Below are 24,649 nucleotides of genomic sequence, written 5' to 3'. Positions count from 1 at the left end.
GAGTAGGAGGAGGTGCAGGGCTCTCATTTTTCTTGGACGATTTGGTTTTGACAGGGACAGCAGGGAGCACACGGCAAACAGACCTGCCAGGAGTAAGCGGTCACATCTGGTGTAGTTCAGCACTGCTGTCTCCAGATCCTCTTCTGCTCCTGAAGCCAAAGCCACGCTGATGAAGTTTCCCAGCACAATGGGAAGGGGAGAACAAGGCACAGGCAGCTGCCACGGCCATCAGATCCATGAAGAGCAGGCTCAGGGGTCCAAAGCAAAGCAGCCTCCTGCCAGCTGCATCTCATGCCTCCCCTTCCCCAGCACTGCTATTTCCATGTCCCTTTACCCATTGTGAGCACCAAGTTGCTCTGCTTGGCTCCATTTAAAGGAAGCTCTGTGGCTCCGGGACTACAGTTGGCACTGAAAACAACCCAGCAGCATTTTCCAACTGCTGTGCCTGAGCTGAGGAGGCACTCATGGACAACAGCTGGTCTCACCAACCAGCACACGCTGCCTGTTGGCAGTAGGTAGCAGGCTAGCCTAGGTTCCCTGATGCAGTCCCAAAAAGCAGTCCAAAAGGAAGTTTCTTCCTAGGGAGGTTTCAGTCTGAGCACAGCCCTTGTGCTGTCCAGAGAAGACAAGGTTAATTTCCTGAGGTTGATCCAGTGGAAAGCACAGGCTTCATCTCAAACCTATCACTTTCCCTTTCCCCTCCCACCTCCTCTTCCCCATCTCTGGCATATCCCGTTCAACCACCCACCAGTAAAGTTGTAGGCCATCGTGCTTTCCCAGTTCCAATCTTTCCTAAAGACTTTTTCTCCTAGGCAAAGATGTGGAAACAAACACTTTTATTGAATGTGCTCAAAGCACCAATAGTTCACCATACTGCTGTCATCTCTCCTACTCCATTAGATGTGAAGCCATTTTGCAGGCCCCAAAGTCACCCCGCCAGGGACTGGGCTTCGTGCCCTGCTCCAGCAGAACTGTGAATGGCAGAAACAGGGAAAAGAGAGCGTAAGAAGTACAACACAACAAGGATTTTCATGTTCTCATTTTAATGGTTAGAGTCCAAAGTAACACCACCAGAGCAGTTAAGAGTGAAGTAGCATTTCCCAAACACACTGCAGACATTTCCACAAAACAAATCAACCATCTTTTGGAGAAAAACAAGGTATTTCAATACTTAAATTAGTTGTTTGCAATTCACAAACAGGAACAGAAACCATTGATGAACCTCAGCTTTTTCACACTTAACCTTCTCAGGTGAAGGACCCAGGAACAGCTACAGAATTATAAAACATGAACAGTAGTGCCAGAAATCTTTCTTAGGCCTCATACAAAGTTGCGGGCAATAGCCAGTACTTTGGAGAACTCTCCTTTCTGTCGCAGGGTATACGGTATGGGTGTTTTTATTCTAGTCCCTATCGGATTTCCATTGTCTTCTATGAGTACCACGTTGTTAGAATCAAATCTAGGTGTCATGCAAGGGCCAGGCATCTTGTGCCCTACAATCAAAGCCTTCTTCTTTTCTCCTTTGATAGCCAGAAGGATCGTATCTCCTACTTTGCCAACTCCAGTCTTGTTATACACGTGGATACATTTTGGTGGCCGGTGGTAGGGCGTGTTCCCCAAGGCGCTGTTGTCCACCACTCGCACACGAGTAAGTTTCTGTATTGCTTGGCATGCTCCGGTGATACTGGCAAAAGACAGGAAAGAATGAGAGAGAGATCTCCCCAATAACCCTTGGGGAGCAAGGGCAAACCCAGCAACAGGATCTTGTCACTACGCAAACCACTCAGAAGACGGCAGCAACATATACATACCATACGGGTGACACATTTACTGCATTCAGTGCGCTCTTTGAAAGCCAGATGCTACTTTGAGCTTTGCACACTCTTCACTAAATGTCAAACATAAAACAACCGTTCTACTCTGAAACATGACTAAAAGATGGCGCGTAGAGTGGCTTGCATTTACTGTTGTGTTGTGTTTTTTTTTAGCGACTGTGGATGATTCAGTTCAATTTACAAGCAAAAAAAAATGTGATTGCTTCTGCCATAGCCTAGAGGAAGCTAAGATTCAAGACGGGCTCTTTTGGTCTTGCAGACACTCCCCAGCAATAAGGACTTTTCTGACCAATCTTTTCAGTGAAATCTATGAGGTGCTCTCACCTTATTGTGCTCTCGGCGAGACAGACCTCTGAGGTCCTGCTGTGGCTCTGCTAAGCTGCTGCCAATTAGAATCTAACAGATCATCACCTTCCCCATGTGGGAGGAACCCCACAGCAGCAGTATCTTCTGTATCTGCTTGCAATGTGCTTGCAATGTGCGATTATCGGGAGTAAGAAATAACAGGAATACACTGAACGGTACTAAGCTGGTAGATCTGATTTTGAGTACGCTTGGGAGCAGCAGGGATAAGCTGAGAAATAATTCAGCCTCCCTTCCAGGAGCAGCTATTCTTTTATCACAGTTTATGCTCCGCTTGCAAGGCTGTGGCTGCACAGCAGGGAAGGCAGGAGGAAGCTGGAAAGGGACACGAGTGCTGCCGCAGGAAGGAGAAGGGGAAACCTAGGCAGGACCAAATCTACAAAGCAGCAGTAGCTCCTGGGACTACCACACAACCCAGCCCTGGGCACTCTCTTAATCCCCTTTACAGACCACAATCACAGGAACGACTATTCTCACCCTGCAGACTGAAGCCCTTCAGGGAGCTAAATGCTAGAGTGTACCGCACCGAGCGTACCGCGGGATGACGATCTAGGCTTTGTGCAGGGCACTGGAGAACAGAAGTAAATGAATTTAACAAGTTTTAAATGCATTGAGCCTGGAACAACCACCTAAAGAAAAATGCCAAAATGGACGGTGTCAAGGTACAAGGAAATCAGTTTTCAGGTTATTCTTGTTCTAAATAGCAGAAATGATAAACTCTGGAGGAATTTTAAACATGTAATTGGCTTTACATCAGCAGGGGCTGGCTGTTGCTTTTTTGCACTTGGCTGAGAAACATGAGCACTTTTATCTTCTGCTTGCAGGCCTCTGCATCACCATCTAAGGCCTGAAAACCTCCTTTCCAGCACAGGAAAAATGCAGAATTCAGACCGTGTTCTGTCTGCCAGGAACCTGCATCTGTTGTTGTGTTTGGGCTCCCTTTACAACCTGCGAAGAGACATCTATGCTATTTTTTGACTATATTATCCTTTTAAAACTAGAAATACTCTATGTTCTTCTTGATCTACTTAATAGCATCTCTTTCAATCAGGAAATTCTCCCAAGGAAACAAAAGCAGGATTTGAAAATTACCTGAAGTGACGCTGGATGACTGCGCTGCTTAGGTGGGTTAAGGAAAAACCCAACTGCCTGTTCAAGAGAGCCATTTGGATTCTGGTACCACAACCTGTGGAAGAAATAAGAGAATTATGAATCCTGGAAGTAGCACAGTATTTGTTTCACTTCCTTTTTCTTATGGGAATGTCACACTAGAGTCTCAGCAACTCTTTAGACATTGCAATCCACAGCGCACAGAGCACTAACGGCATCATTAGCATGCCACAAAGCAGAGCAAGAGCCTCTGCCGGGTTCAGCAGACAATAATTCAGATGCTTAGACTATGCAGCTGGGTTCAGTAACCCCATACTGCAGTCTTCTGTGCCCAGGGTTGACGGTCCTTCTGTGCGCTGTGAACCAGGTTAACAACAAACGGGTTTGAGAATTTTGGATGTGAACAGTTTCTAATTTAGAGACCGGAGTGACCAGCAAAAGCTACCAGTGTTACCTATAAAAAAAAAAAAAAGTAAAAAGCCAGAGACACTCTGCAGAGCGATATCAGAGCTTACACAAGCAAGGTGCTCGACGAGGAACAAAACAGCTCCTCCACCAATGACCCTCGCAGCATACACCAGGTGTTCAGCAGCCTTGTTTAGAGACTGCCCAGAAGGAACAGCTCCCCGAGCCTTTACGGTGCCTGCTCAGCCCCAGCCAAAACAGTGCCCCGGCTGCAGCAGAACTGGGTTACAGGGCTCACCTCTGCCTGTACCGCGCCCTCCTCCCTATCTGCATCCCTAGCTGCTCCCTAACCTCATTCTGTCAAACTGATGGGGAGCAGCCTGCACGCTCAGTCGCTGCGGCTTATCTGATCCCAGATCACTTTGCCAGACAGGTCCAAGCGGGGGAGGAAACAGCCCGGATCTGGATCCCGTCCTCTTGCAGGCCAGCCCAGGTAGAGCTACGACTTTCTCTCTGGCCGCAACCATTGCTGTGACCATGCTTACCTGGCCCTCCGCAGCGTAACCGGCACACGTTCTGCTTCTCTCCTGTTTAAACGTTAAAAATACATTGACCTCTCGTCTCCCTTTGCCAGTTCTGATGAGCACAGGGCCAAATTCCAGAGCAGCATGTTGTAAAACGGTTTGCTTATCTTTTAAAATAAAGCCGATCTAACTTCTCTGGGGGGAAAAAACATCCACAGAGCCTTGCGAGAGACACAGCCTCGGTTGTTCTGACTACAAGCGAGCAAAAGCCAGGCTAGATCTTCACTCTCTCTTTATTCTTTTTATTTTCCCCCAGTGTTTGCTTACCTGGGGCCGTGTATATGTTTTAAGGTTTGCAGCTGTCCTGCAGAGCACGCATTACCCGAGAGCTGGACAAGAAGCCCTGGAGATCTGCGCCACAGCCATTTTGCAGCAGCGCTCCCCGAGCGAGGCGTGCTTCCTCAGCTATGTGACAAGTCATCTCACCTGTCACCCGGGCAGGTTTGGAACAAAGATCAGCCATAATCAAAGCCTGCATTCGTTTGCTAACAAAGCCACGTTGCTGTGGGGCAGAAAATCTCCACATGACTCAGCGCTTCTGTTCAGAGATCACCTGCGCTGTTCCCTCTCTTGAACGAGACCCCAAAGAGGCTGCAATTTTGCACCAGTTCCTTACCTAGATGCGCAGTCCTAACAAAAACAAGGCCCTGCAGTATTCACAGCGTTGCTGGCAGCCACGGCCTGATTACCTGAACTTGCTGCTTCCTAAGCAGCTTCGATTCAGCTCCCTCGCTGTAACCCCACACCCTTCGTCGGCAGGGAGGACAGCAGGTGTCCCATTCCGCACTTGGGTGTACTGTGTCCCTGCGGGAAACTCAACCCCCGGGTGTAATACTGCTCCTAAATCCTCCAGCATCGCACCGAGGCCTTGCAGCCCTCTAGAAGAACTAGGCAAGCAGCAGCAAGTCAGCAGCTCTGTTGTCACTGACGGATGCTTTCTGGGGAGTCCACCGTGGCCCCGGCCTCCATTCCCCACGGTCACCTCTGCAGCAGGAGAGGACGTGCCTGCTCACCTCTACGTAAGACTGATAGGAGCAGTCTGCTGGCCCCTGAACCAAGGCAGGCACGGGCGCACGCTCTGTCCGCTGCCACAGGGACAGCAACGTCATGACCGGCTCAGCGTGCTCGAGGCCGCGTGCCGGAGTCCCAAAGCGCTGCCCAAACCCTGAACTCCCTACCCGGTCCTGGGAGGAGTCACGGTTTGTTTCTACCCTGTGGCAGCAGTGAAGGTTTGGAGTTACAGAACTACCGGCAGAAGCATCAGCAGCGCTAAGTGTCCAAGGACTGTTTATTTTTCCACATGACTCAGTACCCCCTCACTGCTAGGAATTATTCCTCGGCACATTAGGATGTGTCATGCGCTGAGAAACTTTGTATGATTGACTGTTTGGAATGAAGCATCCTGCTAGGAACTGAGTAAACAGGGAGAACGTTTGCAATTTGCAGGAAGGTTCAGGGCGGAAGGAAGGGAAGAATGCATCTGCGGCACCCAGCACAGCATGCAAGGGTGCAAGCGGGTTTGCGAACAGTGAATCACACCTTCAGCTATCATAACACGGTAGCTCCCCTTCCAGAAACGAACAGATGATAGTTTGGGTCTGCTTCCAGGCTCTCCTCGGCCAGACCCAGTTCTGCCTTGCTCGCCCCGTGGCTGTAAGCAGGCGCTTGATATCCTCTGCCCTCTGTTTCCCCCTGCATCGAGGAGCTAGCACCAAACCAAGCTCTGCAGGGCACACAAGTCATTCACTCTGCCACAACGCGTGTACCACACGAGCACTCAGTCGGTGCCGTTATGGAGATGAAAGCCCTGCAGCTGCCTCACACCAGCAGGTCCGAACCGGGCTCCACGAGGAGGCTGCGCTCAGCCCGTGCTCCCTGGGTTTGCTTCCAAAGGCGGCTCTCCCGGAGGGTTTCGGTGCTCAGGGGTGGATGGCAAGGGCATCCCCGCAACCTTCAAGCATAGGAAGATTTGTAGGAACTCCCACAAGGCCCCTGGTGGCACTGCCCAGCTGACCGAGGAGCACGCTCTGCCATGCCCCGGGCAGGGAAACCAGCCGCTGCTCAGCACTTCGTCACCTCCACGCTCCTGGCCAAGGAATTACCTTGCTGGGGACTGCTGGAGGTCGTCTAGCCCAACCTCCTGCTCAAGCAGGATTAGCTTCGGAGCTGTTCACGCGAGGCAAGAGCGGCGTTAAACAGCACCCCGGTTCCAGCAGTGGTTGGTGAGACCTCACTTCTTGAAAGCTGAGCCTTGCTTTGCTTCTCTCCGCTCCACACACCGGTTAAAAGTTCGCACGGACTTCAGACTGAGTTCAGAGCAAGATTCAGGAAGGGGTGAGGAATCCGCGCATCAAATATTCACCGAGGTGACCCAATTTCTACTTCGCTAAGTCTGAACACGCAGTAATCCATACGGCAAACATTCCCTTCTCGAGGGCCCTTCAGCATTACCCCATTCGATGCAACAGGCTCACATCAAATCCGGAAACCGCTCAACAAAGAAACTCTTCACCGGTTTCAAACCTCTGCAAATTGTTTACCCACTGCACCACTTTCAAGTGCCGTACTAAAGCTACCGACTTCACCATTTTCCCAGGAGATTAAAGGAGTGATTTGTATTTACTGCAGGCTGCAGTGGCTTTTGAATGGAGAATTCTGGAAAACTTCATCCCAGGTAACTGAAGTGGGCCAGACACAACATTTTCGTAATCCACATGCAAACACGAGAGTAGACCTCTTCAGGGAGACAATATGAAGCAAGGACATCTTCCAGATACTGGCTCTGAAGCCACGTCGGGGCATGAAGCACCAAGAAAGGAGTCCCGTGTCCCCACAACGCACGTGTCCATCACTTCCCCTGTGCTGGCTCTAGCACGTGCGTCAATCAGGAACTGTCTTCAGCCGGATCAGCACGCCGAGCCACCTCATCGCACAGCCGCACGAATGCTGGACCGAAGGGATGTGGCAAAACACGAGACTTGAATTTCTCCCTCCACTGGTGACCCAGACTTGCGTTGGCTCAAAGTGAGAACATTTCAAGAGAAACACTGGGAGACATGGATAAGAAGACTCTCCTCCATTTCAGCAAAAAAAAAAAAGTGCTTCACAACAGCACTCGGCATGAATCTGCACTATTAACACGCTCACAGGAGCACTGCAAAGATCTGTCTGAACACTCGATGGAACACTGAAGTGGCTCTGACCAAGCTTTTAATCAATGGTGCACAGCCTGAAAACCAGTCAAGATGTCATTCTTACCTTGCCTGCATCCTAGAATAAAAGTACTTTTAAATAGTGCTATTAGCTGGCGATCCAGTATCGCTTTCCTTTTTAATGAGAAGTTTTGGAAATGACACTTGCTCCCTATTCCCCCATCAAGATCTGTAGTTCTGCCGTCGTTCAGTAATTTCTGTTCCTTCCTTCTGCTAGTAACTCATCCACACAAACTGGCCACAGGGAAAACCAGCGGATGTGCTAAGGCCAACCAGGCAAAGCCTGCTGTCAAACATACCAAATGAAACAGGAAGAAATATTCTTCACCTTAAGAGTAGCAATTTGATCTGAACAGCGCAACAGTGGGAGCCAACGTGCCCTTTATTCTTCTAAGAGACCAAAATAGACCTGCTCTGGGCACCGCAAAGATTTGAACTGCATCTGTCATCCATCATTAAAACACAGGAAATAAATCCAAGACAATGTGCACCATGCAAATACCTCACCCCCTGCCCTGGCACTGGGGGGTTATTTATAGGGTGTCTGCCAGGGTGAGCTGCGGGAGCCAGCTGGGAGCTACGGGACTCGATCCATCCATGGCCCTCCTCATAAAGGAAGCGATGTGATTAAGGGCTTGGGTGTGTTAAAAATACACAAGATATTCATTACCAAGACATAATTGGTTTTGCATTAATGACAGGCAGAAAGGCCAAGATTCACGGAGGAATTAAGGCTTCTTGGGTTCCATTTATGAATAGGATTAGCTATTAAACAGGATATTTATTGATCCAAGTTACCAACAGCAGCTCATTACAGGTACGCCTGTTAACAGCTCTGAAGGGAAACACACTAACCTCATTTTCACAATCAGGAAAAGCAGATAAAGAAGGGCTGAATACCTGTAACAGCAAACTTAGATTTGATATGTTAAGTATCCAGAAGTCCCAGCTCGAAGGCACTTACGGCTTATTGTTCCAGTAGCCGAGCACCTTAATCCATTATATACATTCACATCCACGGCGCTGTACTAAAATAGCAGGGGATTATTGCCAATGTACCGGCAGGAAATTAAGCTACAGAGAGGACAACTTCCTGACGAGGGCCAAAGGCAAGGGGTGGCAGGGCTGGGACCCAAAGGCAAGGGGTGGCCTGGCAGCGTGGCTGAGGCCCAGGGGGCTGGAGGTGCAGCCCAGCAGCGAGCTCCTTCCTTGCCGGTGTATTTTGGAGTCATGTGTGGGGTCAGGGAGCTACCTGCAGCCCCCCCAGCATGGCTGAGGTCTGAGGAAGGGGGTCGCGGAGGTGCTAGAAGCTTCCCGTGGCCCCACAGACCTGCCAGGGGTGAGCCTGGGGAGCCTCTGGACCGTGGCGGACACGCAGCGGGCTGCGTTCAGCGCAGCACCCGCACGAGCGGCAAGCCTTCCCCCGTGCCGGCAGGAGCCCCGTCACGCAGCCTCCTTCCCCAAATTCCTCCACGGGCACATTGTGGGGACAGGCAGCCCGGCTGCCGCCCGCACTTCCCGAGTCCCCGTGACACACCGAGGGAAACGTGCGCCCGTCAGGGCGCAGGAATCCCACCCGGCCTCGCCGCCTGACCGCCCCGAAGCCGCGGGGAGGCTCGGGGGGATGAGGCCGGGCTCGGTGCCCCCTCCCCGGGCACAAAGCCGCCCCGCGGCGCCCCCTCAGCGCGGAGCCCCACGGCGCGCAACCCCCCCCTCCCTGCCCCCCGCCGCCCGCCCCACCTCACTCCGGAGGCCGCCGCTCACGCTCCCACCGCCCGGTGCGCATGCGCGCCGCCGCCCCCTCGGCCCTCCCCTCGCCGAGCGGAGCCGAAGATCGCCGAGCGGCGCCGAGCCGCCCCCTCCCTCCCGTCCCGGCCCGTACCGGTCCCGGCCCCGGCGGCCGGGGGGAGCCTGGAGCCCGTCCGCGCCTGGCACCGGGTGAGCGCGGCGGGGCGGGGGGCGCCGGCTGCCATCTTGGGGGCGGGCGTGGGGCTCGGTGACCGTCATTAGCCCGCAGGACGGCTCCTTCCACCCCGAGCCCTCCGCGGTGTCCCGGTAGGGTCCCGGTAAGGCGCCCCCGGGGAAGGGGAAGGGGGGGGGGGGGGGGTGCTGCGTGCCGGTAACCCCGGGGGGGGGATCGGGGGTGCCGTGGTCGTGGGGCGGGGGGGAGGTTTTCGGGGCGTTGCGGTGCTCCGCTGCGTGCCCTTCTGGCCGCTCGCCGTCCCGGTGCCACCGGTCGGGGCGGGAAGGGAAAAATACCCGCGGTCTGCGCCGAGAAACGCCGGTTTCTAAGCTCAGAAATGCCGGTTTCCAAGCTGAGAAACGCCGCCTGCTCCGCCGCTGCTCGTTGTTCCCCTCCTCCTGCCCTCTTACAGCCCCCCCCCGCCCCCCGGCCGGCTCTGTTGGCTCTCCGCAGCGAGAAGACGGGCTGGGAGCTCGCCTTCACGGGTCGGCATTCACCTCAGAGCCACAGCCCCCGACCCCTTCTTCCCAAGAACGGACGGCCCCGGCTCGGGGCGGCTTTGCGGGGGTGCCGCCGGCCTGCTGCTCCTGCCCGCTGGGCTTCCCCCGAGCCTGGGGCACCCGGGGCACCCCGCTGCCGTCCTGCCCCCGGTGCGGGGCTCGTGCCCCGCGTACATCCTCGTGATGCCGTGATCCAGGAGCCCGGGGGTCTCGGGGGGTCCCCGGGGAAGCGTTAGGGGTCTGCGCTGCCCGCCGTGGGGTGCCTGACGGGGGCCGGTTACGGGCCCGATGGGGGATTCGCGTACCAGAGGGTCTGCGGGCGCTGCGCCCTGCTCGTGGAGGCAGGGACAACGGGGCTTACTGGAGACCTGGGCCCGATCTCCCCCGTGGCTTTTTTTGGTGCAGAGACGGAACGTGACGACGGGGATGTTCGGGAAACGGAGCCGCCTCCGGGGTTCGGTTCCACGTCCTTCAACAAAACGGCACCGCTGCTGAGGCCTTTTTTCTTAATCCGCCAGCTGCTTCCCCGAGGGTGGGAACAAAGGAGAGAGGGAGGGGAGCAGACCTCGGCGGCACCCCTGCACCTGAAGCCGCCTCCCCCGAGGCTCCCCAGCAGCACCTGGGTTTGGGTGGCTCGGCGGCTCCCAGCGTGTGCTGGGCTGCATCTCCATCCCCATGGTAACGGGCCAGAAGGGGCCTTTTTCCCGTGGCACCGGGTCTTTCGCTGCCCACCGACAGCAAGGAGGGGCCCCAGCCGGCCCCACCAAGTCCCGGTTCTCGCCTGATGGCGCGGAGGCACCGGGCGGGAGCGTCCCCCCGGGATGCTGCGTGACTCAGAGGAAGGCTCGCCTTTGTCTGGTCTCCTGCTCCTCCTCCCAGCTCCCCAGGCCCGTGTCTGGGCTGGGCAGGCAGGAAGCAAGTGCTTTGCTGCAAGCGTGCTCTCTGCTTTCACCCCAGCTCAGCGTGGCAGCTACAACCACTGGAAACGGGAGAAAGGGGAGTTGTCTTTCCCCCCCCCCCCTTTCCCCCATTTTGCAGGCAGGATTTACCTACCTTGACCCACCCCGAGAGGGCTCAGGCTCTGTGCTTTGGGCTGCACGTTGAGATATGCTGCTCCCATCCTCCCTGCTCCGGGCAGAGGCACAAAGTGGGGCTCAGCGGGGACCCCCTGGTGCTTGGTCAGCCCAGCCAAGGAGCGGGCTGGTGCTGCCGTGCTCTTACTGAGATGGATTCCTGCTCACCAGCCTCCTGGAGATCTGGGGTGTGCAGGAGCTGCCCCGAGCATGTCCTGCTCCGGAGCTCCTCCGCCTGCAGCTCTCACGGAGGCCGTGTGCCGCAGGGTAGCAGTGGAGAGGGTTCAGGGGATGGGCCTGATGTGTTTTCTAGCAAGAAATTGATCAGAAAACAACAAAGGAATGATAAAAACAAATGTGTGTACGTGTACACGCTCTGCAAGAGAAAGAGGGCAAGATCCGTGACGGCGGTGCCAAGCTTGTGGAGCCGAGGCTTGCAGTATGAAGCGGCTTTTCTCCGAGGCTGCAGGCCTGTGCTTGGCACTGCCTCCTCGCTTCGCGTTCCTCCAGTGTGGAGCTGGGTGTCTGCCCTCTGCTCCAGATACCGATCGGCTGCAGCAAGCCCTGGCCTCCCTCGCTAAGCGTGAGATGCTGGATGCTTTCCTCCGGGCTTCTCCGCAGCGTTTGCTCCCCTTACTGGGTTATTTCAGCGAGCTGGGTGTGCTCGTGATTGTCAAGCAGCACCAGAAAGGCTCCCGTTCTCCCCTTTAACGCTGTGTGTCGATGCTGCCCGCCGTTCTCCTTCCTCTGCCTTCCCAGGAAACCAGTGCTCTCCTCGGGCAGATTCAGGCTGGCAAGGTGGGGACCCTGCTGGCACAGCCCTCCGCATCGTCGTAGCGAGGTCTCCTATTCCTGACATGCTTCGGGCTGATTGTGCCGGCAGCCTCTGCCCACGTAGTTAATGCGCAGGGAGGAGAGGTGGGTTCTGCTGTTTTTCCCCTTACCGCCTCCTGACAGAGAGGTCGACGCAGGGTTTTGAAGGATCCCGTTTGTGCAGCCTAACCTGGGAAGACGCCGGTGTTGCGGCGTTGAAGAAAGGGGCTGGGTCTCTTCAGGGCCGGTGTGCTGGGAAGGCAGCGCCTTGCATCAGCACTGGGAAGCTGCAGGCAGCGCTCAGCCTGGCTCTTCTCGCTGCCTTCTGCAGGCGCTTCCTGAGCCACCCAGCTCCTGCCGCCTCCGAGCAGCGAGCCCGAGAGCCTCTCTCCCTTCCCTGGCTGTAAGAGCGGTGGCTGTGAGCCTCCGGAGGCCTGCCTCTCCCCTCCCAGCCTTATGTGTGTGTGTTCCCCGAGCTCCCCCTCTGAGCCCCGGCTGGGTGTGTGAAGCATCTGCTGGCTCTGACACCCCTGCCCCTTCCTGGGAGGATGCTCCTGCTAAATTCCTTGCGGATCTCAGCTCCGGGGTGGCAGCCAGCGGGGCTCTGGCCTGCACTCGGTGCTTTCGTTAATTAAATAGGGGCCGTTAGTAGGCTCTGTCTCTGGTCCCTTCAAAGCCAGGGAATGAGACGATCTTGGCATTATCTGTTACTTAGAGGAAACCCAGATGGCAGCAGGCCTCGTCTGCTGCTTGAAATAGTCGTCAGCAGCTGGTGTCTTCTGCTGGGAGGTCGGGCAGAGCCTCAGTGACACAGCCTGGGGATGGTCTCTGCAGCTGGCTTGAGAATACCTAGGCTCTTGAACCAAAAACATAGTGTCTGTGGGTCCAGAGAAGACCTTAACAGGGTTGGATCCCCCTGCCTTCTGTGTGTCATCTGGATTGCCTTTGCGTGAAACCGTTGTGCTCTGGAGGCTCGCGGGTGATGCTGGCAGGGCTGACGCCTTCCCCAGGGTGACTGTGTCTGCAAGCCGGTGATTTGGTTTTGCTGGGCTCTTCTCTACACTTGAGGCACAGAGCTGGAAACAAATTACTGCGTGCCTCTTGAGCTGCGGTAACTGCCCAGGGGCTCGCTATTACTCACGGTGCGGAGAAGGCAGCTCGAGTCGGCGTGAGTTGCAGCGTTATAAATCTGGGAGGAAGGAGCTGGATTTGTGGCGGACACAAAACGGCGTGTTGGACAGAGGGAGGAATCGGCTGAGAGGAAAAGGAACAAAGAAAAGGTGACGGTGAGTAGGAACCGTCTTCACCTGGCAGAGAAGGTCAGGGTGATGAGGGACTTAGAGGAGTTAATTGTAAAAAGTGAATCTAAGCACAGGTTGGAACAGGTGATGACTGTTGAGGTAAATTAGATGTGGTCAAGTGGACAGAGCCTTATAAAATCCACCTGAGAGTACTTATAGAATAGGCTAAAGCAACTTTTGCGTGGTGAGCAGCCACTTCAGAGAACATCCAGTGGAGGGAGATCCCAAGAGGATCCCTCAGGAGGATCCACAACCAGTTGAAAAGCCCCGTTAAAAAGGTGGTCTGATGTTCCTCTCCGACAGGAGACCCTGGCTGGGATTTCTGAGCAGGATGAGTTGGTGCTTTGCTGGGGGGGAGGAAAATGCAAGGCAGGCCTCGTGTATGTTAGGAGTGTCACTTCTAAGGGACGGGAAGTAATTATTGCTGTCCCTGTCACAGGTGAGGTGTTGCTGAAGGACTAGGCTCAGACGTAGATGGAGTGCTTTGAAGGATGTCCACAAACCAGAGGGTATCCAAGAAAGCAACAGAAATTATTAAGGCCTTTAGAAGTATGATGTGGGAGGAAGGATGGGAAGATGTGGGACTGGGTCAGCCTGAGGAAGGAAAGATGGAAGAGGGAGCTTCTTGGTCTTCCAGCACGTACAGCAGTGCGCTTCTGGAAGACTGGCGTTGATGAAGACAGGGCAGGAATTTACCTGTAACAAGGGAAATTACCTCTAACGGCGGCATCACCATCAGCTGGGGTGCCGAAGCAGAAGAGGCTATCCTGAAGGCTGGGGGTGGGTTTTCATTTCACAGCGGGATGTTTCATATTGTGTTTTGTTTTGATTTTTACCAATTTGGCAAAAAGTCAAGTTATAGCTCGTATAGCCGAGTTATAGCCTGCATGGTTATGGACAAGCTCTAGCTGGCTCTACCTCAAAGTGCAGAATCTCGCCGGATAACCTATGAAGGCCGCTTCCAGGCTGGCAGCGTTAAGTGAAGTGTTTGCTACCTGGAAAGGAAGCAGCCAGTAGCCATGGGAATATGACTTTGCTTCTGTAGGAGGTGCTGGGGAGACTGGTACTAAAATACTCCGTCTAAATCCAGTGTCAGTGCTCAGAAAAAGGATGTTGAAAAATTGAAGAGAATGCAGGAGAGTTACAGAAGGATCTGAGGGCTGGAGAGGGAGCTTTATGGTGAGGAACAGAAGGAGATCAATCTGTTTATCTAGTCAAGGAAAAGATTAAGGTGGGACTCGGTTACCCTGCATAAGCATAACGCATCTCATGACTGTGTATCATTAGTTTGGAAGGGTAGAGATGCCAGGCCGCAAAGAGTGGCAAGAAAAACGTGTGGTGTGGTGCTGGGCTGCGATCACCTTGAGCCATGTAGACAGCTCTCCCTTCTCTTGCTCGGGTGGAGGTCCCTGTAGAGACAGCCCCTTTCTTCCAGCCCGTTAGCACTTTCTCAGCACACCCCTTTTTGGGTTTTGAAGCCTTCCCTTGCTCGCTGCTCCTGCCTTGCTGTCTGCACAAGCCCTTTCCTTGGGGCTTCTCTGCCTTGTGAGGAGGCATCTCTAAAAAAGAAAGCAAGCACCAGCCTGACCTCACCTAACACAGGGTGATGCCCAGGCTCTCCTACACCCACTCTCCATGTATGTGCCTCTCCTTGCCCCAGCCCATCATCCGTCCGACTCTTTGGGTGATTTATGGCATCCCTTCCCCTGTGGCACTCGGCTGCTTGGCCGGACGAATACCCACCGCCTGCTTCAGGGACAGTGATGACCAAAAGCGAAGATCCCCCCTGCCAGCCCGTGGTTCACCTGTAGCTGCTGTTTTATTTAGGGTCACTAGGCCGGTTTCCAGGCCGTGAGGCAACGTTTCTGTCTTAGCCTGCTGAACAAACCTTGGGAGGGAGGTTGGGTGAGGTGCTGCAGCAGATGGCTTGCTAAAATCTCGCTACATCCGCGACTTCCCTTTCACCCACTAACGCTGTAATGCTGTTAAAAATAAAGATGATCCAGTTTGCCTGACAGGATGTACCCCGTGTAAATCCCCACTGCCTAGCGCTCGTGGCATCTCACTCTAATATATATCTCCACGTTCCCTTATCCTTTGTGGTAAGGGGAACTTCAAAGCCGGCAGATAGCTGCTGACTATCATTGCAAGTCAGGGAAAACAAATGCTTTGATGCCCGTTGAGGGAGAAGGGGGGAAGAACAGACAGTGTTTTCACTCTTTTGTTTTCTCTCAAGCGTTGTTCCATTTGGATGGGAGCAGAGTTCTGGTTTGCAAGAGGTACCTTTGGTAAGCGTATGTGTTTGTCCGGGGGGCTGTGTTACCAAGAGTTACGGCCTGAGCTGCTGCAGGAGAGACCCGTGGAGCTGCAGCCAGAGCACAGCTCTCTGATGGGCACGGGGTGCGGGCTGCAGCTCTTGAATGATGAAGGAAGAAGAATACTGTGGTGTTCTGGTGATGCTTCACCTGGGCCATGCCTGCAGCGCGGGTTAGGTGCCTCCTTCAGAACACCTGCAGTCTTCAGGCTGGCTCGGTGTGTGGGATCGCCTCTTTTGATTGCTCTGCTGATACATTCGCTTGGCAAAAATGCTCCAGCTTCCCCGTCTGCCTTATTCCACCACCTCAAAACCCCGAGAAGCGGTTCTGCCAGTAGAACTGCACCTCCATCAGTAGGCTTATGCCTGTGCAGGCATGTCGATCCACTGGGTCTTTGCCTCCCTGTCTGAGACAGCGGTGCTGGAAGGTGTCTGGGGCTGGCCTGGCGCTTCAGACAGGGCGGCTGGCTGGGGGTGAGCAGTGCAGGGAAGAGAAAGGAGTGGGGTGATCAAAGCAGTGGAGACGTGCCGTTTTAGTGAGTTCCCCAAATGCGTGCAAGTGGCTGATCCCTTGGTAGGAAAAGTGCTGAAAGTGCACGGCCGGTAAATAGGAAACAAAGCAGGTTCCAGGTAGCTCCTGGGGGGATTTGCTGTTTGGGCTGTGGCACGTGTGCTCTGTCTGTTGTTGTTTGCACTGCATCTCCTGGAGCAAGAAAAGGGATTTTTGGACCTCTTCAGAGAAGGTGTGCTGCAGCCCATCTAAGCAGTGGTGCGGGCAGGGCTGTGTGTTGTGGCTGAATGGGTGTGTGGACCGGGAACACCCAGCCTAGTCCTGAAAAGCTGCTGGAGTGCTGTGAGCCTGCCTGGCCCACAGCAAGTGTGCCTGCCTGCTTTTTCCTTTGCACCCCACCCATCCCCGTGGCTGTTTTCAGCTTGCCCAATCATCCCTATCAACCTCTAATTGCCTCCCAGCCTTTCAGAGCATCCCTGAGCTCGTCCCTCCCTAGATGCCATCTTGCGCGTTGCTGATTGCAGAGCCCTTCTTTCCCAACACCAGCTCCTTGCCGAGCTGGCTCTGGAGGCCCCAAGCAGAGCTTTGGGGCAACTCCCTCTCCTCCTACCCCAGCACCGGGGCCTCGTTAGTCCTGCTCTGTCTCCCCACATAGAGGTGCATGCATGCTAATGCCCCGTTTTGCCTGCAGGAGCCTTACGCAAGGTGGATTTCGGAGTCAATGAGGGTTTGAGATCCTTAGGACAAAGTGTTCTTTCTCGCTATTTGGAAAAAAAAAATATCTTCACGTCAGTGTAGTGAGGAAGGACTTCGTGGGTGAGGGATGCTTCTGGGCTCAGAGCAGGGCGCTTAACTCCTCTGCCTGGCAAACTCACCCATCGGTGCCATCGCCCCGTCCTTCGAGAGCAGGGAACGTACCCAGTCCTGAAGAGCCTGAGCATTGATCTTTGATGGAATTAAACTAGCAGTGGCAAAACTTCACAGTGCACAACGCTGCTCGCCTGGATGTGCAGGCAGGGAGCCACTCCGGCATCTCCCTGGCTGCCCAGAGCTGACCTGAGCCGGTGGGGGCAGACTGAAACTTGTGCCTTTGCAGTTACTCCTGTAAGCAGCTGGGGAACCATGCAAAAACATCCTCAGTTTTAATCCTGTGGAACCCTCGAGCAGGGACAGGACAGATGTAACTCACCCAGGAGGAGCGGGTGGGCATGGGCCTGCTTCCCAGTGGGCGTCTGCATGCGTTCACCCCAGCAGGACCCTGCCAAGGTGAAGGCCCAGCACCCGAGTGGCTGGCCAGCGCTGCCCAGGGCCTACGTCTGGTGATGTCCTGCGGTCCTGTTGTTAACACGATGTGCTCCAGCCAGGCCTTTGGGCTCCAGGCTATAACTGGACACGCATCAAGCCGTGGCTGAGGCTTTCTGGTAAAGCCACTGGGACCGCCCTCCCTGTGCCCCTTAGGAGGGGTGGAAGCTCAGAAATCGATCCGAGCCTCTTAATCGTCCTCTCCAGTCCATTTGGAGCTGGTAAGTGCGATGGCATAGAGGATGGATCCAGGAAATGACAAAGGGGAAAGGAGCCAGGAGGTCCATTACCCTCTTGGTGGGATGGGAGGTGTGCTGAGTGTTTGAAGGCAGGAAAGCAATAGCTTTCTCTGAGAAGGAGAGGAAAATGCGAGGTTCTAAAAATGAGCCTGGCATGGAGAGACAGCTGGGCTCAGCCAGGAGGGAGGAATGGAAAATGCGGTGGTGGCTTTAGGAGGAGCCAGGAGCTGGCACTGGTTGTTCTGCCTGGATGGGCTTCAAGGCTCTGATCCGCCACCATATGGATGCTCAGTTCAGCAGCATCACTGCGGGGTCTGTTTCTAGCTGCCTGGTGGGGGTATGCCTTGGGCAGCAGAGAGTGCTTCTTGCCTTCTGCTGCTCAGGAGCCTAGCTCCTGGACAATATCCCAAAACAAGAGGTGGTCACGTGTGCCTGGGCTTTGTAACCCCTCTCCCACCCAGCCCTGCTTTGAGACCCGTAACAAACTTTGTTGTGCTCGTCTCTGCCTGCCGCCGAAGGCAGTCAGATGTCCTTGCTGCCTACATCCCCTGAAATCCCATTCCTCTCTCCGTGGGGGTGGCAGGGTGGCAGCTGGGGGCTGTGCTTGCCAGAGGCCCACCAGCCAGCAGCGTCGTGGTCCCTCTGCAGGAGACAGGCACTGCCTGAGCCCCCCTGTCACAGCCCCGTAGCAGCCAGCAGCCCTCCATCGAGCTTCTGGAAGAAGGTCACGGGCTGTCGGGAGGCTTTTGGAGACCCCACATTAAAGCAGGTGTTGAAGACCATATGGCACTCGGTGCTTCCAGAGCCTGGAGCACGCTGAAAGGGGATGTTCGTGCTCTTGTGTGGTGGATCTAATCAACAGGAAGATCTACCCAGAGCTTAGGGGTCTGATATAAAAAATATATATACTGAGCATGCCCTCGAGTATGATCCCATTGGTGAGGGAGCTGCAGGTGATCAACCACAGGTCACCCTTCCACTGTCTCCTGATCCTCCCATGACAGGAGGGGGATCCAGAGCGCTCATGCTCCCTTGACTCATCTCACTTCCACCGAGAGAGCGCTTGGTGTTGGTAAACAGCGTGTTATAAATAGGTGGCTGATGCTATATTGGGAGCTTTGCCTGCTGTCGAGCGCAGGCGTCGCAGGACCTGGGCCTGGGCGCCGTGAGCACGGCTGTGGTGTGATGAGGCCGCAGTGGGCACGGCTGGGAAGCTGCCTGAGCACCAGCTCTGCTCCACCTGGCCCTGGAAAGGTGTCCCCAGCCCTGCTGATGTGTGGATGGGGGCACTGCGGAGACCTGAAAGTGAGCGGGATTCAGCAGGAAGGAGTGATGTGCACGTGGCTGCTTCGGGCTGCAGGTGTTTAATGCGGAGACAAGGATGCCACAATTTGCAGTAGCGGGGTAAAGCTTTGGGCCCAGTCACACATGGGTGTCCCTACACGTGTGCCGTTTTCAGATGAAACTCAAAACCCACAGCATTGCCAGGACCACGGATGTCTGATGACCTGCTGTAAGCAGGAGGTGACACGCGGGTGTAAGTGCAACGTGGAGCCCAGCAGGGTCAACCGTGGCCCCAGCGTTGCACCCTGCCCTCCGCCCCACGTGCGGCGGCTGGCCCTGATTCCCCTACTCGGGATTCCTCGGAGGCTTTGATCGGGATGCCAGTCAGGTGGCATCAGAGCAGGGCAGGCTGCCAGGGGGGAAATTCCAGCCTTGCTGCTTGCTTACGGGGCTGTGGCGCGATTACCCTGACAGGCCTCGAGCACAAACAAGCGGGCAGCTTGGCGGCGGCCGGCCGGCCTCACGGGGGAGGCTGGAGGAGGTGCTGCCCTCCTGCCTCCTTGTACTTTTCCACGGCCTGGTTTAAGGCAGGTAAACCTGCCTGGTGCTCTGCTGGAGTGTCGGGCTGGCCCCTCGGAGCCATGAGGGCGCCTAGGAAGCGCCAGGCTAAAGGCCCCCTGGGAGCATGCTGACTGGTTTGTGAGGCGAGGCGGTGGTGCTGTGCCTTCTCCATTGACAAAATGTCCTTTAAATGGTTCCTACCTTACCTCTGGTGAGTGGCACGAGTCTTTCTGCACGGTGATCTGGAAAGGGCGTGCTGGGAGGACTGTCATCCATCACACAGTAATGGAGCTCTGCGCTTCGTGTCTGGAGATCGCCTTCCCAGCAAGAGGTTTTGGGGGGGTGGTTTTTTTCCTTTTCCGTTGTTTGTTTTTTTTTGTGGAATACCTATGGGGTATTTTGGAAAAAAAAAAAGGCTCTATAACAGCAACAGAAATGCAAAGGCCGTGTTTGTTGTGTGTGGCAGCGTTTGCCAAGAGCCTGATAAGCCCTGACGCTAACGCTGATGATGTGTAGCGAGTCTGGCAACAAGGTTCAAGCGTGTCCCGGTATGCAAAAATGGGACAGCTACGAGGATGTCTGAATGTTTGTTGATTTAAGTGGGGTAAACTGAATTTCATCAGAACAGTTGGCGCTTCTCGAACTGCCGTGTTTATTTAAAAACAAAGAAAGCTCGCTTTCCTCTTCTGCTGCAGACAGTTTGAACGCCATGGGAGGCAGCCGTGCTGGAAGGTAATGGGAAATGAGAGGGTAGGCCAGGGAGAGGGGACAAGGCTTTAGGTGTTTGGCCCCACTGTGACTGAAACAGTGCTCTGTGACCTCTCAGGGTATGAACACAAAGGCAGCATGTGGCAGTTGTCGCTGTAAAGTGTACCACAGGAACCTATTTCTCATCATCAGAGACAAATTCTGGTTAAGCTACTTGATCTTTGCTGCCTCTACCATGAGATGCTCGACTGGGGCTGGGCTGATAACCAGTACACGTAGCCTGGGGTCAGTGAATGGTCTTGGAAAACAGCTGGTGCTTGAAGCAGAGCACAGTGCTCGAGTCTGTCCCTTTTTAGGCAAACACTTTAATTTAGCTGTGTGTTTAAGTTGTGATCACTTCAGTGAGAGCATTTCAAGATAAGTGTGTACTTAGGAGCTTTCCTGAGCAGGGGTGATTTCTTTTGCATGAGGATCCTTGGAGAAATATCTTCACAAGCATTAGCCCGTACGGCTGCCAAGGCTAGATTTGTGTTGGGAGAAATACTGAACAGCAACCTCATCTGGGTTATTAATTAGTAATTAAACTCTGAATGCCATTATCCATTAATTGTTGCTATACTCCTGCTACTGTGATGCGTTTGGGAAGGCCAAACTTTACTCCTAAAAGGAAAACTCTGGAGGGATTGTTTGCTGGTCTGTCATGTTGCATTAGAGGCCGCAGCTGCAGCTTCAACAGGTGATTTGTCATTTCGTGTAGTTGTCCTGTTGCGGTGTGTTGTCCTGATTCAGAAACGAGAGATGGAACAGCACGATCATCCTCTCCAGCATGCCATCCGGCAGTGATCAGCCTCCTTCAGGTCAAGTCAGGATTTCAGTGGTCTTGGTATGTGCGAGAAGGGGCTGTGGGCAAGAGGAGCCCGTGTTACCACCTGCAAGCCTTCGATGGACTTTCTTAGGTTTGATATTTGCCTTTGTGGAGCTGTGCTCCGCGTAAACAGTGACTCAAAGTGGCTTTGCCCAATTAAAGTACCATTTCTTTGTTTATCCTAACGTTGAGATAGGACTCCAGATGACACAAGGCTTGCGCTGCTGCGCCTCGCCTAAAATTCAGTGCCCTTCTTCAAGCCTAAGCAACCGCTTTATCTCCCACACCTTTATCTGCGGCTCTGGGAGCCGGGCTGCTTGCCTTCAAGTGCCACTTCTGTGTCCCTGCTCTTGGCCGGGTGCCGTCAGCTCCGTGCCCAGCGCCCGACCGGCACTTTGTTCCCTGTGTTCCCAGGCTGGGCCCGGCTCCTCTTGCCAAGCCCAGAGGGTGGAGAGAGGCCGGTGAAAAGAACAGCCCGCTCAGCATCTCTCACGTGCTGCTGGCTGGCTGCGGGCCCAGCGTCCCCAGCCTGGCGCGTGTGCGTGGCTCCTGGCTACAGACCCCTGCCCGGCAGTCCGAGATCTACCCGAAAACTCAAAAGGAGGTGTCCAACCCTCGTGCTGCCCAGCAGGTGCAGGGGTTTCCCTGTCTGTGGTGTAGGCCCCTCTGGCAGCGGCAGAGCAAGCATCCTGCAGAAGAGGAACCAGGACGTCTTCCAGCACTGACACACCGAGAGGGGCCCAGCTGTCCATCTGCAGCTGTGTGGATAAGGGCTCGGGGACAAGGGTGAGTCTCAAGGCTGTGTTTAGTGTCCACCTCGCTCTGCTATGACCTTTGTTACTTACTCAGCTCGCAGCAGGAACTCAGAATTGGTTGTCTAGCCCTGCCCCGTGGACCGTGCAACTTCTCTTGCCTTCCCTGATGAGTTCAGTAGCTGCTGAGGCAGGGTATGTGCGGGGAACGATGTGTCGTAAAACCTCAAGGATTTCCCAGTGTCTCCGTGTCCCGGGTTGGACGTTCTCATGGCCAAGGTCACCTTGCTGCGTGTACCAGGTGCTGTGTCAGCACTGAGCTTTCCCCACTGGATGCAGAGTGCCGGTTCCTGGATGTTCTTCTCTAACTGTCCTGGCTTGCTGGCCGCATCCAGACCTCTCGCTGGGAGGGCCCTTTGCTGATGTCGGCTGTTGTTGAGGAACAATTGACTTCATTCCTCCTTTGGCTTTGGCTGCTGAACCTCTTATCAGCGTGCAGCTGTGATGAGAGCTCGGCTCCGCGTGCCGCAGGGCTGCGATTACGTTGCCCTTTGTTGCCTGCCCGCACTGGAGGTCCTTTGTAGACCAACCCTGCCAGGCAAGCACTACTCTAGCAGTGCAGCGAGGAAGAGGTGAGGCCATCCCTGCCCGCAACCACTCAGAGCTGCAGTCTGTGTAAGGACCACGGAAAAGGGCTGATGCAGCAGCACATCCTGCCAGCCCCTGGGGAGGCAGCTCTGACAACTGAGATGTTCCTCGGCGTTGCGCGGTGACTTGCATCACTGAGGGTTTCCTTGGTGGAAGTGCTGATCGCCCTGTAGGTAAGGGCTTGCAATTGTGCCCAGCGGACAAAATTCCTGTGTATTTGAGCTCAGCGCTGCAAGGAGGTAGATTTCCTGCCATGCAGAAGTGAGGAGGAGGAAACAGTGAATGTGACCTTGAGAGACTAGCTCAGAAACCTGGTTTTAGGAAAGAGAGATCCTGCACTTCAGGAGGGAAAGCTGGGTGCGGATGAGAATATCCAGTCTGTGAAGACTGGTAGGGGACAGATACAGGGCACGAGGGAAGGCAGATATGTTAATGCTCCCCTAGGGAGAGGATTAAGATCAGAGATAAACAGGAAGCTCCAAGACAAGGTGAGCTTACTGATGAACAAAGGAAACGGGGATGAGAGGTGCAGAGCTTCTGCTAAAAATGTGAACCTGTGCAAAACTGATGAGATGGCTTTTGATCACTTAAATTGAGGAGGGATGTTAAAATTCAGAGTAAGAGACCACCAGGGAGATCTGTGTTTCAGCCAAGCCAGATGTGATGCACCTGAACAGTTCAGCTTTTGAGCACTGTGAAGGAGAAGTGGCATTTGTGCAGCAAAGATCCCCGATAAGTATTCATTCTCCCCCAGAGAAATGAAACAGCCCGTGTGCTACTGGGATCCATAAACCAGAAGGTGTTTTGGGGGGCTTACGCATATAAGCATAGCACCAAGGAGCTCCCAAGCAGGGCTTGGTCACCCCATGGCCACAGCTCTGCAAAATACGCAGCGAGAAGTCCGGCGCCTCATCAGTCTCACCGCTAAACGTGCGTTGCGTTTGCTGTATCACATCGAGCATATGCTTGCAGGAAATAAGGGAGGCCAAACAGTAAGCAGGATTTGTTTATAAAGTACAGGCTGGCAGACAAACTCGGGTTCTTTCTGCTAGATGTACAGCCTGGGAGCTCGCAGGGAAAGTGACAGGTAGATATATTTGGAACCCAAGCGTTTGATTTGGTGACTCATGAAATCTAGCGCTCAAAATTTAACGCAGATCGGGCTGGCCGTGACGCTGCCGTGCAGGCTGGGAGCCAATTGCTGGATCGCACCTGGAGAAGCGGTGGATGGTTTGGGCTTTGTCTCGATGGCAGGGGAGGAGATGTGGACTGGAGTGGGACGCATGGATGGCCCCATAGGGGTGTCCGGGAGGAGCTGAGACTTGCGGTGTTTCAGGAGGCAGCGTGCAGGCCGTAGTGTAGGCAGGAGGCAAACAAGGTGGGGATGGAGACCTCTTGTAAGTGTCCTGGAGATGCCAGGTGCTGCGTTGGTTCCTTGTCATCGGATGGAGGCAGCCGGGCTGTCCTGCCTGGCAGCAGAGCCGCTGCGTGGCGGTGTTGGTGGGTGAACATCCCCAGAGGGGACGGGGGACACCATCACCCCTTGTCCAGGGCTGCTGAACTGGAAGCTGTTGGGAACACCCGGGAGCACCCAGCAAGATGGGCCATGGGAGCAAAACACAGGGAGGAGAGACCCGAGAGCTTTTAGGCTGGCGGCAGACTAGTCAGCTGTGAGAAGAGGAGAGCAAAGCACGGCGTAGCGGGGTTTCAAGCCGCGGCACAGCTCCGGCGCAGCCCCGCTTGGCAGGGTACGTTATGTTCGGGGCACCGTGCAACTTGAAAGCGCTGCTGACAGATTGGAGGGAGTTCCTGCAGGAAGACATAAACAAGACCTGGCTGTCTGGAGCTAAATCCGTATCGCTAGGCAAGGCAGATGGTTTCCAGTGGGCGAAGGCAGGATGGAGGGTTTTGCTGATGCTCCAGGGCAAGGTTTTGTGATCGACTGTCCTGGGTGTTCAGGCCATCCTGAAGGGGCCAGAGTCATGAAATGGAAAGGTTCCCTGGCCTTCATGAAAGTTAGAAGCCAAAATATCTTCTTCTTACTGAAGCTTATGGATGAGAAAATAGTCTCCAAGAAAGAAAAGGGGTTATGTAGCCTAGTCAAGGCAGGGCTGTCCAGGCAGAAGTGTAGCAAGAAAATGGTTGGGTTGAAGATTTCCCTGCTGCTGGGCTTCCCCAGCTCACACAGTGGTTTTTCCCAGGGGAAGGTGTTCTTTAGACATCTTTGGCTGTGCCTCTGAAACGAAGGAGCAGCACGATGCTGAGCCCTGGGAAGGAAGCAGGAGCCTCAAAACACGCGCCCCTTC

At 54.6% G+C, this 24,649-nt stretch overlaps 2 protein-coding genes across 4 annotated transcripts in view; one reads left to right on the top strand and one right to left on the bottom strand.

The window, feature by feature from the left end:
* Nucleotides 1-1,024: 1,024 nt before the first annotated feature.
* Nucleotides 1,025-10,664, bottom strand: MRPL14 (mitochondrial ribosomal protein L14). The gene is made up of 3 exons (XM_066993852.1): nucleotides 10,592-10,664; nucleotides 3,291-3,384; nucleotides 1,025-1,684 (listed from the first exon to the last, which is right to left on the bottom strand). The coding sequence occupies exons 1-3, from the start codon at nucleotides 10,647-10,649 to the stop codon at nucleotides 1,321-1,323; spliced, it is 516 nt and encodes a 171-aa protein (XP_066849953.1). The 5' UTR covers nucleotides 10,650-10,664; the 3' UTR covers nucleotides 1,025-1,320.
* TMEM63B (transmembrane protein 63B) overlaps nucleotides 9,293-24,649 on the top strand; it is a 36,551-nt gene continuing 21,194 nt past the window's right edge. Inside the window, exon 1 of one of the 3 annotated variants that reach the window (XM_048080106.2) lies at nucleotides 9,293-9,447. The gene's annotated coding sequence lies outside the window, so the exon portion shown is untranslated. Of the gene's footprint in view, nucleotides 9,576-24,649 lie in introns of all 3 variants that reach the window. The other 2 variants (XM_048080110.2, XM_048080109.2) reach the window with 2 other exon arrangements.

Source organism: Anser cygnoides, chromosome 3 (assembly GCF_040182565.1).
Source record: "Anser cygnoides isolate HZ-2024a breed goose chromosome 3, Taihu_goose_T2T_genome, whole genome shotgun sequence".
NCBI classification, from domain to species: Eukaryota; Metazoa; Chordata; class Aves; order Anseriformes; family Anatidae; genus Anser; species Anser cygnoides.
Note: the sequence above shows the minus strand (reverse complement) of the source record. Positions and strands in the feature narration are given on the sequence as shown.